This window comes from Zootoca vivipara, chromosome 4, assembly GCF_963506605.1.
Source record: "Zootoca vivipara chromosome 4, rZooViv1.1, whole genome shotgun sequence".
Lineage (NCBI taxonomy): Eukaryota > Metazoa > Chordata > Lepidosauria > Squamata > Lacertidae > Zootoca > Zootoca vivipara.
Window position 1 is genome coordinate 97395500 of NC_083279.1, and position 19002 is coordinate 97414501.

The 19002-nt window shown below is 46.4% G+C and overlaps 1 protein-coding gene across 1 annotated transcript in view; it reads right to left on the reverse strand.

Annotated features, from left to right (window-relative positions):
* The window catches only part of P4HA3 (prolyl 4-hydroxylase subunit alpha 3), a 41283-nt gene extending 26724 nt beyond the window's left edge, over positions 1–14559 (reverse strand). Inside the window, exons 1-3 of the mRNA XM_060274043.1 lie at positions 14215–14559; positions 8976–9118; positions 4929–5152 (exon numbers count right to left, since the gene is read on the reverse strand). Coding sequence (XP_060130026.1) covers positions 4929–5152; positions 8976–9118; positions 14215–14399 — 552 coding nt within the window. The 5' untranslated portion in view covers positions 14400–14559. The remainder of the gene's footprint in view (positions 1–4928; positions 5153–8975; positions 9119–14214) is intronic.
* Between the last annotated feature and the right edge of the window lie 4443 nt (positions 14560–19002).

Below are 19002 nucleotides of genomic sequence, written 5' to 3' on the forward strand. Positions count from 1 at the left end.
CAATTACCATCTTCCCCAACCACTGGTCCTCTTAGCTAGGGATCATGGGAGTTGTAGGCCAAAACATCTGGAGGGCCGCAGGTTTGACATGCCTGTTATAGAGATTCTAGCGAATCTAACGCACATGCTTTGCTGCGCACAAAAGGGGAATGTCACTCTGCTGATATTGGAAGCTTGCTAACACAAGCTTGGATAGGATCTATCTAATAATATATCCTAATCCACATCCCTAACATTCCCATAAAGGGTTATTACGGCCCAGGACTGCGTATTTTTGTGTATTTTTGAAGGATTGCTTTGGATTGTGATTTTGAACTGAGTAGGATTTTTTCAGTTAGAACTTCCTGGTGAGCACATGGTCTATTGTTCTCCAGTGTGCCTAGGGGATTAGCTACCCCTCCCCTCCCTCAGAGTTTACAGCACTGAGAACTCAGAGGCAGTGAAGATTATTTTGCATTTTGAGATATTTTTAGAGATTTTGATTTTGGAATTTTTGGCAAATTTTTGAATTTTGGCAAAATTTTAGAATTTTGAGATTCCAAGATGGCTTTTGCAGATTTTGATAGTGGAGTTAACCTAGGATTAATGGCTTTAGATGACCACAATTACGTATTTTGGAAACAACGCCTGATAGCATTTTTAGATGCAAGGAATGTTTTGGATGCCATTGAAAATCCTATGCCTACTGGCGAAGCAGAAGAGGATTTAGCAAAGATAGCAACTTGGAAACGCATGAACAGCGAGGCCAGACACATAATTTTGAGTGGACTTCGCAATAAGCATCTAGCGTCAATTAATAGCAGAGATGATGCAGCGCAAATCTTAAAGGATATTGAGCGCAAGTATGGAGCATCTACAAAGAATGAATCCCGCCCCTTTCCACCAAAAGGCGAAAAGAAGGGGGGTCATGGGCGTGCAATGATATTGCAAGAAAGAAATGTAGCTTTCCAGAGCTGTGAAGGAAAGCGCAATAAGTGGCTTCTGGACAGTGCAGCAAGCAGCCATTTCTGTTATAAAAGGGAATATTTCAATGAAATAGACAATAATAAACAGTCTGAGATTGAAATTGCTGATGGAAATGTTATAAAGTCAATAGGTGCAGGATCTTTGAACTTGAATTTCAAAGTGAACAATGAGTCTTTTGATACAACAGTGAGTAATGTTAAGTATGCACCAAAGCTGAACTGTAATCTAATAAGTGTGTCTAGCTTGGACAAGAAAGGTTTTGAAATTATATTTAAAAATGGGCAATGCAATGTGATAAAAGATGGTGAAGTGTTTATTCAAGCCAAACTAATCAATGATGTGTATGAGATTGATATTTCAGAGAATGAGTCTGCAAGGGTTGCACAACCCAGCAGAAAGGATCAACCAGATCTGGAACTCTGGCACAAAAGGCTTGGACACAGGGATACCAACCTTATCCTGAAAATGCAGAAGGAAAATCTGGTAAAAGGTCTACAGGTAAAGAATTGCAGTACACCAATGCCAAACTGTACAACTTGCATAACTGAAAAGGCAGTCAAGCCTTCCTTCCCACGTTGTACAGAGAAGAGAAGCACAAAAGTCATGGACACTGTTCATACTGACCTATGTGGTCCGCTGAATGTACCTTCCCTAGGAAACAATAAGTACATTCTGATATTTATAGATGACTTCTCAAGATATTGTGTTGGATATTTTCTAGAAGAAAAGAGTCAGACACCGGAATTGTTCAAACTGTACTTAAACATGGTGAAGAACAAATTCCAGAGAGCTCCTTCCACCTTAATTTCGGATAATGGTGGAGAGTTTTGCTCACGGCAGATGAAGGCCATCATGGCACAAGAAGGCATAGCACATGTAACTACAGTTGCTTACACGCCTCAACAGAACTCCATTGCTGAGAGAAAGTTTAGGTCTATTATGGAGATGACAAGGTGCATGTTAAAAGAGGCCAACTTGTCACAGAAGCTATGGGGTGAAGCGGCGAATACGGCGATTTATTTGCAAAACAGATTGCCTACAAAGGGTGCAGAACGCACACCATTTGAACTTTGGCACGGGAGAGTCCCAAGTCTGCAGCACATACGTGTGTTTGGAAGTGTCTGTTATTACCACGTGCCCAAAGAGCGCAGACACAAGCTTGACTCCAGAGCAAAAGCAGGTATCCTGGTTGGATATGCTCCTGGAGGAAAGGGATATAGAGTTCTAGATCCAAAGAGTGGCAGAGTAGACCCATACCATGTGGTTCATTTTGATGAACTAGGAAAGTTTGATACAAAGAACACTGTTATTGACTGTTCTAGAGAGTCACCAGATGAAGAGTTTATAAGTTTTCCTTTAGCACAAGGAACTAATATACCTTCTAGTGTCACAACACCCCCTACAGGCGACACCCCAGAAGACGCAGAGGTCCAGACCCCTGGCGGCACCAGAGACGAAGAGGAGGAGCTGTACGTGGACATGCCAGCGTTGGAGGAGGATGAGGATGCTGATGCGGTTGCACAACCAGAGGTCAGATGCTCATCCAGAACCAACAAGGGCGTTCCGCCACTACGACTGTCCTACTTTGCAGGGTCGGCGTCTCCACCAGAACCTTCCACTTGGGAAGAGGTAGAGCAGATGCCAGCCACCGAAGCCAGTCTCTGGAGGAAAGCCGCGCAGGAGGAGATTGACGCACTGCACAAGAACAAGACCTGGACACTCACAGAATTACCTGCTGGTAAGAAAGCAATTGGGAGCAAATGGGTGTTCAAGGTTAAAAGGGGTTCAGAAGGGGAGGTGCAACGTTACAAAGCAAGACTAGTGGCACAAGGTTTTTCACAGCAATATGGCCACGACTATGACCAAGTCTTTGCACCGACAGTAAGATACAATAGCGTAAGATTACTTTTAAGCATCGCAGCATCCAAAGGGATGGAGGTGAAACACATCGATATAGCTACTGCGTTTTTGCATGGGGAAATTTCTGAAGAAATTTACATGAAGCAGCCTAAAGGTTTTATAAAGCCAAATGAGGCACATTTAGTTTGCAAGCTTCAAAAGGGACTGTATGGTTTAAAACAAGCAGCCAGAGCCTGGAACTTGAAATTGCATGGAATGCTGGTGAAACTTGAGTACAAGCAAGGTGAAGCTGACAAGTGTTTGTACACTAAGCAGAGTAATGGACAATTTTCTTATATTCTTGCCTTCGTTGACGACCTTTTAATCGCAACGTCAAATGACAGGGATTATAAAAATGTAGTCCAGCACCTCAACAAGGAAGTGCAAGTGAAGGAATTAGGACCAGTTGAGTATTACCTTGGGATTCAAGTGGAAAGAGAACAGGATGGTTCATTTCTACTTAATCAGAAGCAAAAGATAATTGAACTGTTTGAGAGTATGCAATTGCAGGATGCAAAACCCGTCGACACCCCGATGGCTACAGACTTCTTAAAGAACCAAGAGGATTCGAAGCTGCTGCCAAACAACACAGAGTATCGTTCAGCAATTGGTAAACTTTTGTATTTAGTTACCACATGCAGACCTGATTTAGCCAATGCAGTAGGGATTCTCAGCAGGAAAGTGAGTAGTCCCACTGAGCATGATTGGGTTGGTGTGAAGAGGGTGGTTCGATATCTTAAGGGTACAATGGATTGTAAATTAAAGTTACCAGCTGTCAGTGACCCTAAGCTCATTGGGTACACTGATGCTGACTGGGCGGGTGATAATTCTGATTATAAATCCACAAGTGGGCATGTCTTTATGTATGGGGGCGGAGCTATCACATGGGGCAGTTATAAACAGAAATGTATAGCTTTATCGTCTACAGAATCGGAATATGTTGCGGCTACAGAAGCGTGCAGAGAGATTTCCTGGCTGGACCAACTCCTAACAGACTTTGGCGTGGAGAGAAAGGAACCTATAAGCCTGCTGGAGGACAACCAAAGCTGTCTAAAGCTGGCGCAGAATGAGAAGTTCCTAGCACGCTCAAAACACATAGGGGTCAGGTACCACTACGTTCGCCAGATGATACAAGATGGACTTGTCGAACTGTCGTACTGCTGCACATCGGAGATGACAGCAGACATCCTGACGAAACCCCTGCCAAGACAGAGTTTCCAGAACCTGCGTGTCAAGCTGGGACTCTTGGGTGGTTGAATAAAGTTGCTTATGTTTTGTTTTGTATGTAATGAATGTTGTGAATTGCCTGAGAAGGGGTTTGTGGGATGGAACACTGGGGCAGACAAGTCACAACAGTTCCTAGAGTGTCCACTAACAGGAACTCACCTGGAGGGACACCTGACTACAGGTCAGTTCCTGTTCCCTCAGACATGCAAATGAGTTGGATTAGACAAAAAGCCCTAGCCTGCAATCACTCTCTCTCTTAGCTACTTCCTCCCTCGATGAGGACACATCTCCAGAGAATCTCTAGTTAGCATGGTTCTCACTCTAGGCCTGCAGCCAAGAGTGAGACCAAATGGAGTCTTACTTTACTAAGTAGTCTCTAGATGTATATATACTTGTAACTTTTCTAAGCAAGCCTGCCTTTCTGAGATTATGCTGTAACTCAGGATGAAACTGTAAGTAAACTCTATCTTATTTTATAAACACTGTGTTGTGTATTTCTTTTAAGAGGGACAAAGGGGACCTTTGCCAGGAAGTGTAATGTTGAACTATAAAGTGTAATATTGTTATAGAGATTCTAGCGAATCTAACGCACATGCTTTGCTGCGCACAAAAGGGGAATGTCACTCTGCTGATATTGGAAGCTTGCTAACACAAGCTTGGATAGGATCTATCTAATAATATATCCTAATCCACATCCCTAACATTCCCATAGAATATAGCTTGCTGATCACAACCCTGCCAGCCCTCTGCCTCTTAGCATGCCTTTCAGGTAATCCCACTGACCTCCAGGGGGTCTGTTATTGCCCCCTTTGGGAACCCCTGACCTGCCCCCTCACCTTGCCAATATGGAAACAGTCGTCGGCGGACAGTGAGAAATCCTGGCTGGGGTTGTAGACGTCTGGAAGTGGAGCGTTGCTAACCCTCTGGAACTTCCCTTTGGCCAAGCCCTTCACGCTCAGGGAGTAGACATCTTGCAAGCGCATTACCCCCCGGGCAGCTCCTTCCAGGTCCTCAAAGAGGGGCAAGTCCTCCTCCAGCCGCTGGTAGCCATTCTTCAGTGCTGAGAACAAAAGTTTTTTTTATAAAAAAAAGGTGAAGGATCCCTGGATGGTTAAGTCCAGTCACAGACAACTCTGGGGTTACGGCCAGTGTGGTGTAGTGCTACGAGCGGTAGACTCGTAATCTAGGGAACCGGGTTCGCGTCTCCGCTCCTCCACATGCAGCTGCTGGGTGACCTTGGGCTAGTCACACTTCTCTGAAGTCTCTCAGCCCCACCCACCTCACAGAGTGTTTGTTGTGGGGGAGGAAGGGAAAGGAGAATGTTAGCCGCTTTGAGACTCCTTCGGGTAGTGATAAAGCGGGATATCAAATCCAAACTCCTCCTCCTCCTCCTTCTCCTCCTCCTCTTCTTCCTCCTCCTCCTCCTCTTCCTCCTCCTCCTCCTCTTCTTCTTCTTCTTCTTCTTCTTCTTCTTCTTCTTCTTCTTCTTCTTCTTCTTCTTCTTCTTCTTCTTCTTCTTCTACGGCGCTCATCTTGCTTTCAGCAGACAGCTTTCCAGGTCATGTGGCCAGCAGGACTAAACCACTTCTGGTGCAACCGAACACCGTGACAGAAACCAGAGCACACGGAAACGCCGTTTTACCTTCCCCCCGCAGTGGTACCTATTTATCTACTTGCACTTTGCTGTGCTTTCGAACTGCTAGGTTGGCAGGAGCTGGGACAGTCACAGAGCGAAGGGAGCTCACCCTGTCACAGGGATTCGAACCACCGACATTCTGATCGGCAAGCCCAAGAGGCTCAGTGGTTTAGGCCACAGCGCCACCCGCATCCCTATCAAGGTAAAGGTAAAAGGTAAAGGACCCCTGGATGGTTAAGTCCAGTCAACAACAACTATGGGGTTGTGGTGCTCATCTCGCTTTCAGGCCGAGGGAGCCGGCGTTTGTCCACAGACAGCTTTCCGGGTCATGCAGCCAGCAGGACTAAACCGCTTCTGGTACCATGACGGAAGCCAGAGTACACAGAAACACCATTTACCTTCCCACCGCAGTGGTACCTATTTATCTACTTGCACTGGCGTGCTTTCGAACTGCTAGGTTGGCAGGAGCTGGGACAGAGCAACGGGAGCTCACTCCGTCGTGGGGATTCGAACCGCCGACCTTCCGATCGACAAGCCCAAGAGGCTCAGTGATTTCGACCACAGAGCCACCCGCGTTCCTGCTGAGAACAATACCAACTGCACTCGGATAATGAACATGGAATAATTCCACCTGCTAGTTAGCAGATAAACAACTCTCTCACACACACCTTTTAACCTCCCCACTAGGGCTGAGCACTGAATTGATACATCATCCGAGATCGGTTTGAAGTCCACATTGTGGTAACGGTTTCATAACATGGTGATATATCGCAAATCATGATGTGTGTGTGTTCTAAGTAAAAAATAGTGGTGTGGTATTTGACTCCTAGCAAGTTAGCTAAAATGCATAAGACTGAATCAAACACCTGTTGGAAATAGAAAGAGAAGGAAGGTACCTTTTTTCATTTGAGGTGGTCGTGTAAGATAGTAAAACATTCTGGGAAATGATTGATAATGAATTGGGGGGGAAATGTTGAAAATAACCTTTGTTAAAAAACCAGAAGCTTTTCTTTGAGGTATAATTGGAGAAGAAGTACCCAAAGATCAGGAGGGGAAACTATTTATTTTTGCTACCACGGCTGCCCAAATGGTATATTCCCAAAGAAACAGTCCCAATGAAAGAAGATTGGCAGTTAAAACTGATGGAATATGCAGAGATGGCGAAACCTACCGGAAGAATAAGAGATCAAGATGAGAGCCTTTTTCTAACAGAATGGGGAAAATTTATTGAGTATATGAAGACAAATTGTAAACAATTAAAAACTTTTAGCAGGATTGACATAAATATGAGCAGTAAAAAAATAACTTATAGAGAGTAAAAATATTAAATTTATAAATAGGTTATGCAGTAGGACTGTGATAAAGAATAAAGAACCGCAGAGAGGAGGAGGGGAGGGAAGTCGAAGAAAATTTTGTTTTTGTTTAGTTTTAATTTTTGTTATGGAAGCATTGTAAAATGGAAAAATGGAAAAATAAAAAAATGGAAAAATAAAAAATTACAATTTGGGGGAAACCGTGAAGTGCTTATCACGTCTCTCCTGATTCCTGCTGCCCCTGTTTCTCTGTCCTATAAATGAACAGTTGTAACAATATGTTAAAGGTACAATAAGTAGAAATGCGCCAGTTTTAGGCCCCTAAGTTGCCAGGACTTTACCCTATTCACCTCTATATAGTTCCATTCCTTATTTCAAGCATGGTGATATATCGGTATATTGGGATGTTTAGTTGGTGATGTAGCACAAGGTCAAAAACCAGACATCGCTCAGCCCTGCTCCCCACTTGACCCAAAAGCCTGGGGTCAGGGCAGCTGTTGGTGGATGGGAGCCCCACGTCCTCTTCCAGGGATGGTCAGCAAGGCAAAGCAGGGAGCAAAAGTTTCACGTCCGTCACAGTTGGTCCTCTCCTCCTCCTGCTGGCGGTGCAGCTGCTTACAGCTGTATGATCCCCCCTTGGCGCTTAGCCTTAACAATAGGAACACAGGGAGCAGCCTTCGTAATAAATAATGTTTATTATTATTTTTTCTATTTTGCATTTCAAACTATTCATTTGAACACCCTTAAATCAACGACTTCCCTTCTTCTCTTTCCGTGGTTCATTTTGCATGCCGTACATCCATGCATATTTTACATGACCTAAACCATTCAGTATTCCATCGTTACATGCATCAAAACTTATTTGCACGGTTGAATTTATCTTAATGCTGCCAGCGTTTTTAAATGGACACAATTTCCACCTATATGTTCAGTAAACATTCCCCAGTCTTCTTTAAATGTATGTTCTTCCTCGTTCCCTTATTCTATATGTTAAATCTGCAAGCTGCGCGTATTCCATCAGTTTAAGTTGCCATTCTTCCTTAGCTGGGACCTCGCTCGTTTTCCATTTTGGGGCTAACAAAACACGGGCCTCAGTAGTGTCATACATAAATAAATAACCTTTTTCTGACACCTGGGAATTTCCCTCTGAATTATCCCCAACAAAAAGGACACTGGTTTTCTTTGGAAGTGCCTTTTTTAACAACATCACCTGGCTTGAGAGCAGTACATGTGGAAAGGATCTAGGAGTCTTGGCAGACCACAAACTTGACATGAGTCAACAGTGTGATGCAGCAGCTAAAAAAGCCAATGCAATTCTGGGCTGCATCAATAGGAGTATAGCATCTAGATCAAGGGAAGTAATAGTACCACTGTATTCTGCTCTGGTCAGACCTCACCTGGAATACTGTGTCCAGTTCTGGGCACCACAGTTCAAGGATACTGACAAGCTGGAACATGTCCAGAAGAGGGCAACCAAAATGGTCAAAGGCCTGGAAACGATGCCTTATGAGGAACGGCTTAGGGAGCTGGGTATGTCTAGCCTGGAGAAGAGGTTAAGGAAGGGGTGATATGATAGCCATGTTCAAATATATAAAAGGATGTCATATAGAGGAGGGAGAAAGATTGTTTTCTGCTGCTCCAGAGAAGCGGACACGGAGCAATGGACTCAAGCTACAAGAAAGAAGATTCCACCTAAACATTAGGAAGAACTTCCTGACAGTAAGAGCTGTTCGGCAGTGGAATTTGCTACCAAGGAGTGTGGTGGAGTCTCCTTCTTTGGAGGTCTTTAAGCAGAGGCTTGACAGGCATATGTCAAGAATGCTTTGGTGGTGTTTCCTGCTCGGCAGGGGGTTGGACTGGATGGCCCTTGTGGTCTCTTCCAACTTTACGATTCTATGATTCTAAACACGATGCTCAGCCTTCAGCCAACGTACCTTGGGCGTTCTCGCTGGCTTCTGTGCTGTACACCACGTTCAGCCAGTCCGACTGCAACCTCTTGATAAGTGTGTAGGCCAGTAAAGGGTTAACCACGGTGCTGCCCGCTCCTTGATGCAAGGCCTGGATCTTCCTGTAGAATCTGGTTGGGTAGGAAGGCATGAAGAACGACATGATTCGCAATTAGACAAAATTCAGGGAGAGGGCTATCGAAGGAACTAGCCAGAATGCCTCTCCTCTGCCTCCACAGTTGGGGGCAGCGATACCAGTCTAGTTGTGGCAGCTAGACTAGTGGCTGGGAGCGGCCGCTGAGACCGTATAACACCGGTCCTAAGAGACCTACGTTGGCTCCCAGTACGTTTCTGGGCACAATTCAAAATGTTGGTGCTGCCCTTGAAAGCCCTAAACCAGGGCTTTAAAGGACCAGGTGTGCAGCCTGGGAGTCCGTCTGGACTCACAGCTGTCCATGGAGGCCAGCTCAATTCTGTGTCCAGGGCAGCTGTCTACCAGCTCCATCTGGTACGCAGGATGAGACCCTCCCTGCCCACAGACTGTCTCGCCAGAGTGGTGCATGCTCTGGTTATCTCTCGCTTGGACTAGTGCAATGCGCTCTACATGGGGCTACCTTTGAAGGTGACTCAGAAACTACAACTAATCCAGAATGCGGCAGCCAGACTGGTGACTGGGAGCGGCTGCCGGGACCATATAACACTGGTCCTGAAAGACCTACATTGGCTCCCAGTACGCCTCCGAGCACAATTCAAAGTGTTGGTGCCGACCTTGAAAGCCCTAAACGGCCTCGGCCCAGTAGACCTGAAGGAGCATCTCCATCCCCATCATTCTGCCCAGACACTGAGATCCAGCTCTGAGGGCCTTCTGGCGGTTCCCTCCCTGCGAGAAGCAAAGTTACAGGGAACCAGGCAGAGGGCCTTCTCAGTGGTGGCACCCACCCTGTGGAATGCCCTCCCAGCAGATGTCAAGGAAATAAACAACTACAGTATCTGACTTTTAGAAGACATCTGAAGGCAGCCCTGTTTAGGGAAGTTTTTAATGACTGATGTTTTAATGTATGTTTAATCTTTTGTTTGAAGCTACCCAGAGTGGCTGGGGAAACCCAGACAAATGGGCGGGGTATAAATGATAATGATGATGATGATGAATCCCAGTTGCTGGAAACTGCAGGAGTGGAGAGTTGCCTTTGTGTTCGATTCCTGCTTGCGGGTTTCCCGCAAGTCTCTGGTTGGCGAACTGTGAGAACAGGATCCTGGACTTGATGGGCTATTGGCCTGATCCAGTAGGCTCTTCCTATATTTCCTAAACTGCAAACTTTCTTCATACGGGCATCGTTTCCTCCCCAGGGTCATTTTAATTTTCTGAACCTTTTCCAATGGAAATATATATCAAATATGTTTTTACTTGTGGAAACCCAGTAAGGGTTTTTTCGGGGGGGGGGGAAGGTTGTACTCCCTTTCCCTTTCAAAAGAAACAAACAAACAAAAAAACCCCAGCCCTTCTGGTTCACTTTCTATCACACACAGCCAACACCTACAAAAGGGCATGGGAATATTTGCCAAAATGCTGTTTCCAATTGCAATGTTCTCTTGCCAATTTTGCCGTCCAGAAGTTTGGTGGAGAAGGGTTGATTTCCCTCCACACCCACCCCCAGAAAACTGCATAGCGAAAACCTCAAATGAAGAGGGGCTGTTTGGAAAGTGACATGTTTGTGGCTGGTTCTGGCGTGGAGCTGGGCAAGGTGGCTGCCTCAAGCGGCAGATTCTGGGCACCTGTTCCGGTGGATCTGGGTTTAAAAAAATATATGTTGTTGTTTAGTCGTGTCCGGCTCTTCGTGACCCCATGGACCATAGCACGCCAGGCACTCCTGTCTTGCACCGCCTCCCGCAGTTTGGTCAAACTCATGTTGGTAGCTTCGAGAACACTGTCCAACCATCTCGTCCTCTGTTGTCCCCTTCTCCTTGTGCCCTCAATATTTGAAGGCATAGAAGATGGAAGTAGGAAACAACTAGCAAGGAATAGTTGGGAGAGTGCCTTCTGGGAAGCCTCCAGACTGTTGTTGTTTCGGGTGGGATTCCATCACATACTGGCAAATTCAGGTCCTTCAAATAAATGTGTTTTGGAGCTCTTGTGCAACAAACCAGCTATCGATTTATGGGCTACTTTAAAACGAGGATGCATTTTAAATTTGAAACTGTCTTTTAACTCGTATTTTAATTAATTGTTTCAGTAGCACCTTAAAGACCAACTAAGTTTTTATTTTGGTATGAGCTTTCATGTGCATGCACACTTCATCAGATACAACAATGACAGCTCCCTTTCTCAAGCTCTGGGAGGAAGACCTTTCATTGCCTACAGACAGCCACCCAATCTTAAACAACTCCTCACCCACAATAATACAACCACCAGACTTAACATGGACACTGGTACCAGAGCCTGCAATAAACCCAGATGCCAACTTTGCTGCCACATACACCCAGACAACACCATTACTGGCCCCAACAACATCAAACATACCATCTCAGGACTATTCAATTGCTCATCTTCTAACATTGTGTATGCCATCAAATGCCAACAGTGCCCTTCAGCTCTCTATATTGGACAAACAGGCCAAACCCTACACCAAAGGATAACATAGCTGCCAAGTTTTCCCTTTTCTCACGAGGAAGCCTATTCAGCATAATGGAAAATCCCTTTAAAAAAGGGATAACTTGGCAGCTATGAAGGATAAATGGACATAAATCTGACATCAGGAACCACAAGACAGAGAAACCAGTAGGAGAACACTTCAATCTCCCAGGACATTCTATACAAGATCTCAAAGCAGCTGTTTTATTACAGAAATTAAATTCAGAAACAGACTGGAAAGAGAAGTTGATGAATTGCAACTCATTAGCAAGCTTAAAACCATGGAGCCACCTGGAATGAACAAAGACATAGGATTCTTATCTCATTATACATGATCAAGCTTTCCTTAGCACCTCAGCCCTTGCTTCCCCCCCCCCCCGCAAGACCAATTGCAGTCATTAACAGTCGTTAACAGTCATCAACAGGTTTACCACTCCTATCAGCCCATCACCCATTCCCATCACCCCACCCCCACCCTCTGAATATACATAAGGGTCTGGTTGCTTCTGTTTCAAGTGTATCTGAAGAAGTGTGCATGCACACGAAAGCTCATACCAAAATAAAAACTTAGTTGGTCTTTAAGGTGCTACCGAAGGAATTTTTTTAATTTTTTTATTTTGTTTCGACTCAGACCAACACGGCTACCTACCTGTAACTAATTAATTGTTGTTCTTTCTTTTACATTTTATTGTAATTTGATTGGTGTCAGCTGCCCTGAGCCCGGTCTTGACTGGGAAGGGCGGGGTATAAATAAATTATTATTATTATTATTATCCCCAAATACCAGACTTTGTTATCCGGAAAGCAGTGAGAAAATGTGCTGGGAATTGTGGGATAACATTTGCTTTGAGTCAATATCGGGCTCCCTCATACTGCCGATGAATGGGGATAGTTTTTGCACCTCCATTCATTCTCCTTTGTCTTTATCAGTTGCTCCTCCAAATCTCTGTCTCCCCCTCTCCAGATCTTCGGACATGCTGGCAGGTGCCAACAGGAGTATGCCAACGGCTGGAGAATCAGAGGTTCCCCGTTCCCGTTTTAACTAGAGATGGCAGGGATTGAACCTAGGATGTTCGGAGGGCACAGCAGACACCCAGAATAGCACTAACACAAAACTAACGAAACTGGCAAAATGGATTTCAACAGGGACAAATGTCAGGTTCTGCATTTAGGCAGGAGTAACCAGATGCACAAAGATACGACTTGACAGCAGTACATGTGGACAGGATCTAGGGGTCTTGGTGGATCAAAAGCCGAATGTGAGTCCCCAGTGTGATGCAGCAGCAACAAAAGCGAATGCTGTTCTAGGCTGCATCAACAGAAGTCTAGGGTCCAGATCGAGGGACATAATAGTCCCACTCTGTTCTGCCTTGGCCAGACCACACCTGGAGTCCTGTGCCCAGTTCTGGGTACCACATTTCCGAGCACAATTCAAAGGGCTGGTGCTGACCTTGAAAGCCCTAAACGGCCTCAGCCCAGTATACCTGAGGAGCGTCTCCACCCCCATTGTTCAGCCCAGACACTGAGGTCCAGCTCTGAGGGCCTTCTGGCAGTTCCCTCCCTGCGAGAAGCAAAGTTACAGGGAACCAAGCAGAGGGCCTTCTCGGTGGTGGCGCCCGCCCTGTGGAATGCCATCCTGTCGGATGTGAAGGAAATAAACAACTATCTGACTTTCAGAAGACATCTGAAGGCAGCCATGTTTAGGGAAGTTTTTAATGTTTGATGTTTTATCGTGTGTGTTTTTTTATATTCTGTTGGGAGCCACCCAGAGTGGCTGGGGAAACCTAGCTAGATGTGTGGGATATATTATTATTATTATTATTATTATTATTATTATTATTATTATTATATTGACTGACTGGAAGGTATGCAGAAATCTGGAAACTGGGCCGTATGAGGAACGGTTGAAGGAGCTGAGTATGTTTAGCTTGGAAAAGAGGAGACTGAGAGGGGATATGACAGCCGTTTTTAAATATCTTGACGGGCTGTCTGTCCCATGGAGGATGGAGCAAGCTTGTTTCCTTCTGCCCCAGAGGGTGGGTGGGACCCAAACCAATTCATTCAAATGACAAGAAAGGAGATTCTGGCTAAGCACTAGGGTAGTAAGAACTGTTTAACAGCAGAATTGAGTTTTTGAACCAGAGTTTGGAAGGCCATCTGGTAGGGATCTAAAAAAAAATTCCTTCCAGTAGCACCTTAGAGACCAACTAAGTTTGTCATAGGTATGAGCTTTCGTGTGCATGCACACTTCTTCAGATACGAAGATTCTTGTGCATGCACACAAAAGCTCATACCTATGACAAACTTAGTTGGTCTCTAAGGTGCTACTGGAAGGAATTTTTTTATTTTGTTTTGACTACGTCAGACCAACACGGCTACCTACCTGTAACTGGTAGGGAGGGATCTGTTCTCCTTGCATTGCAGGGGATGGACTCGGAGGTCCCTCCAACCCTATAATTCTATACCTGGCAGGGATTATCCAGCTGCGATTCTCTGCATTGCAGGGGGTCAGACTACACGACCCTTGGGGGTCCCTTCCAGCTCTACGATTCCACCCTCCCGTGCTTGATCCCCGCCAACAGAGCCCCCGGCTCTTACCTCCGGAGGTCCTCCAGCCTCTTGGCTTCCTCTTCGAGGTAGGTGTGCAAAAAGCGGAGGAGCTCCCTCTCGGTCCTGAGCGCCTGGTGGATGCTCAGCATGGAAGTGTACGTCTCCGCATGGACACACTGCGAGAGAGCGGCCAAGAGAGCAGCCACTGCAGCCGCCGCTGCGAGCCACAGCATCGCCTTGCTCTTCTGGACAATGCCCCTGTCGCTCGCCTCCGCCTTCCTTTCCTCCCTTCCTCTCCCCTAGGCTGGGATCCAAAATCTCCCCCCTCCTGCTGCACCCACCCGGCTCCCCCAGTGCCACCCAGCAGCCCCTCTCCCGAAGCCAGCAGGGACCGTCGGTGGTGTCATGGGCGCAACCACAGCATCCCTTGGCGCTGTTGCTGCGCGCCCTCGCCTCGGTCCTCCTCCACCTCCTCCTCTGGAATCTCGCCCTGAGCTGCGAAAGCCAAAAAGGCACCGACTTGAATCTCTCTCTCTTTCTCTCGCAGCAGCAGCAGCAGAAATGAGCTGAATGGAAACCAGATGGGGAAAGAGGCAGTAAAAGCCGCTGGAAGCCAAGGCTGGCTGTGCGTTTTTCTCTCCCTCTCCAGCCTCTGCGAAGCTCTGGCAAGGATGGCTGGCTGGCAGGCTGCTCAGCAATTTGTCTCTCTCCCTGTCTACTCCAGGATTGAAAATGGGGTGGGAGGGGAGACGGGGAAGCCCTCCCTTGGTTCAGAGGCAGAGAATGTGCTTTAACAACAACAAAAACAACAACAAAAACAAAAACAACAACAACAAGAAGACAGGTAGACCACAAACTTGACATGAGTCAACAGGGTGATGCAGCAGCTAAAAAAGCCAATGCAATTCTGGGCTGCATCAATAGGAGTATAGCATCTAGATCAAGGGAAGTAATAGTACCACTGTATTCTGCTCTGGTCAGACCTCACCTGGAGTATTGTGTCCAGTTCTGGGCACCACAGTTCAAGAAGGATACAGACAAGCTGGAACGTGTCCAGAGAAGGGCAACCAAAATGGTCAAAGGCCTGGAAACGATGCCTTATGAGGAACGGCTTAGGGAGCTGGGTATGTTTAGTCTGGAGAAGAGAAGGTTAAGGGGTGATATGATAGCCATGTTCAAATATATAAAAGGATGTCATATAGAGGAGGGAGAAAGGTTGTTTTCTGCTGCTCCAGAGAAGCAGACATGGAGCAATGGATTCAAACTACAAGAAAGAAGATTCCACCTAAACATTAGGAAGAACTTCCTGACAGTAAGAGCTGTTCGACAGTGGAATTTGCTGCCAAGAAGTGTGGTGGAGTCTCCTTCTTTGGAGGTCTTTAAGCAGAGGCTTGACAGGCATATGTCAAGAATGCTTTGATGGTGTTTCCTGCTTGGCAGGGGGTTGGACTGGATGACCCTTGTGATTCTATGATTCTAGGTAATAATAATGCAGGTAAAAATAATAAATTATTATTTATACCCCGCCCATCTGGCTGGGTTTCCCCAGTCACTCTGCGTGGGTTTCAACAAAATATGAAAGGTAAAGGTAAAGGACCTGTCAGGGGTGTTGCTGGCTACCCTCGAGCAACCACGCTCCAAACCAGGCACCCCCAAACTTTGGCCCTCCAGATGTTTTGGACTACAATTCCCATCTTCCCCAACCACTGGTCCTGTTAGCTAGGGATCATGGGAGTTGTAGGCCAAAACATCTGGAGGGCTGCAGTTTGGGGATGCCTGCTCTAAACCATCTTGTCTTTAAGACTTTTATTGTGAATATTATTTACAGTGCAAGAGCTTCATGAAAACATGTCTACTCAGTATCATCAGATTCTCCCAATGGCGCCTTTCGGCTCCTCCCCCAGCAGAGTAGTTAGGGGACCCCAAATCTCTGCCCCCTGCGTTTGTGGGCCGCTGATCACCTCGGTTCCGGGGTGAATTTGAAAGGACACCCCTCTGATGTTTCCCCCTAGAAACCTCTGCTGGCCCCTCCTCCCTTGCTGGTATCACAGGCTGGAGGCAGTGCTCCTGGACGCTGCCTGAATCCTGCCCCACTCTGCTCATTTCCTCCTTCCTGTCTCCTGCCCCTCCGCCATTGGAAGAACTGGAGTTGATGAGGGGTGGCTGTTCCCTGTAAGCCCACCCCCTTACAGGACCCCTGCGGCGCTCATCTCGCTTTACTGCCCAAGGGAGCCGGCATTTTTCCGGGTCATGTGGTCAGCATGACAAAGCCGCTTCTGGCCAAACCAGAGCAGCGCACGGAAACGCCGTTTACGTTCCCGCTTGGAGCGGTACCTATTTATCTACTTGCACTTTGACATGCTTTCAAACTGCTAGGTTGACAGGAGCTGGGACCGAACAACAGGAGCTCACCCCGTCGCGGGGATTCGAACCGCCGACCTTCCCATCGGCAAGCCCTAGCCTCAGTGGTTTAGTCCGCAGTGCCACCTGCAAAATATTAGAATACAATAATTCATCAAATATTATAAAGCTTCCCTAAACAGGGCTTGGCATGCAGGAGGTTTGATCTTTGATGAATTTAAGGCTCCCACCTGGAATCATGAAGGAGAAGGGTATGGCTAGTTCCTAGCCATAATGCCAATACTGGAGGCAGCAGCAATGCTTCTGAATTCCAGTTGAGAGAATTGCAAAATTGTAGCGTTGGAAGGGTGAACCTGAGGATCATCTAGTCCAACCCCCTGCAGGGCAGAAATCTTTCGCCCAAAATGAGGCTCGAACCCGCGACCCTGAAGTCTCATGCTCTTCAGAGAACAAGAAGAGGCCATCCTTGAATAGGATTGGAAACTATTTGTAGATTATTTTTTAAAAAAATAATAATACTGTAAACATGTTAAAATGTGAGTCGGTTTGGAGTAAGCTCGTCAGTAAAAATTGTTATGAGAATAAAATGGTTTGAAGAACGATTGCAATTATTATAATATGCAGCAGTAAGAGATAATTTGAGGAAACCATGGAAGGGTAGTAAAGTAACAAGAAATAATTTGGTGTATCGGTTAATTAATTGTATTGTATTTTTCCTGTTTTTTGAAGATTTGAAAACTTATACTTTGTTGTTGTTGTTGTTGTTGTTGTTGTTGTTGTTGTTAAAAGAGTCTCATGCCCTACCAACAGAGCTATTCTGGAAAACACCAGCAAGGGGGAAAGGCTCGTGTTCGAATTCTGCCTTGCCAGTTTCCGACAGGCTCTGTGAGACTGGGATGCTGGACTACATTGGGCCATGGATTCAGCAGGTGCTCCTTAGATTCTGCATGCTGCTGCCAACAGTGTAGAGCGGTAGATCCCAATTGGTGGTCCGTGGATCCCAGGAGGTCTCCATGGCACCATTCACATAACAAAAACTACCACAGAGATATCAACATTTCCGAAAGGAGGGGGTCCGTGGCTTGGCTTTTGAAAAACAGGGGCTCTGCGCTACTTAGCTAATTGGGAACCTAAATAGGGAGCTAGGTGGATAAGGCAGCCTGGTCCGTGTGTCTGGAGATCCTGGGCTGCCCAGACGACAAGACCCCCCTCTCGGCCTCGCTGATGGGGTCCAAGGGAAAGCAGAGCAAGACATTTGGCACCAGCTTGTCTGCAGCACTTGCCGGAAGGAGGCGTACAAGGTGCATGCTTCTGAATCGCAATTGCTGGAAACCACAGGCAGTGACGGATTTAAAGATAAAGGGACCCCTGACCATTAGGTCCAGTCGTGGACGACTCTGGGGTTGTGGCGCTCATCTCGCGTTATTGGCCGAGGGAGCCGGCGTACAGCTTCCAGGTCATGTGGCCAGCAGGACTAAGCCGCTTCTGATGAACCAGAGCAGCACACGGAAACGCCGTTTACCTTCCTGCCAGAGCGGTACCTAGTTATCTACTTGCACTTTGTGCATTCAAACTGCTAGGTTGTCAGGAGCTGGGACCGAGCAACGGGAGCTCACCCCATCGCGGGGATTCAAACCACCAACCTTCTGATCGGCAAGCCCTAGGCTCTGTGGTATAAGCTAAACAAACGATAGCTTAGGGCCCCACTCTCTTGCCCCCCCCCAATATACTTCTTAATTGTATTTCGCTATTAATATGCTTCTTAATTGTATTTCAGTTCAACAATTACTTTCGTAAAATAAATAATTTGTTATGTGCAGATGGTTCTAGATACCTATTAGGTCCATAAATTACCATATAGCATCTATTCAACACAAAAAGCAACGACCATTTGGACATATAAAGGGCCCCATTACCTTCAGTAGCTGAGGGCCTCATCAAACCTAAATCCGGCCCTGACCGCAGGAGGGGAGAGTGTTGTGCTCAAAGCCTATTTGCAGGTTTCCCTTGGGGGCATCTTGTTGGCCACTTTGGGAAGAGGATTCTGGACTTAGAACCATAGAATCTTAGGAGTTGGAAGGGACCCCGAGGGTCATCTAGTCCAACCCCCTGCAAGGCAGGAATCTCGGCTGAATCATCCGTGACAGGTGGACATCCAGCCTCTGCTTAAGAACCTCCAAGGAAGGAGAGCCCACCACCTCCGGAGGGAGATCGTTCCACTGTCAAACAGCTCTTACCATCTGAAAGTTCTTCCTAACTTTTAGTTGGAATCTCCTTTCTTGTAACTTGAAGCCATGGGTTCGAGTCCTACCCTCCGGAACAGGAGGAGCAGAACTTGATAGGTCATTGGTTTGACCCAGTAATTTCTTGCTGGAGATTCTATCCTGCCAGCTGCTTTCATTTGCTCTACGTTTCTGAGAGGTAAACACCGTCAGAAGCCTGTGTGCCAACGATGGAGGCGATGCCCTGAAATTC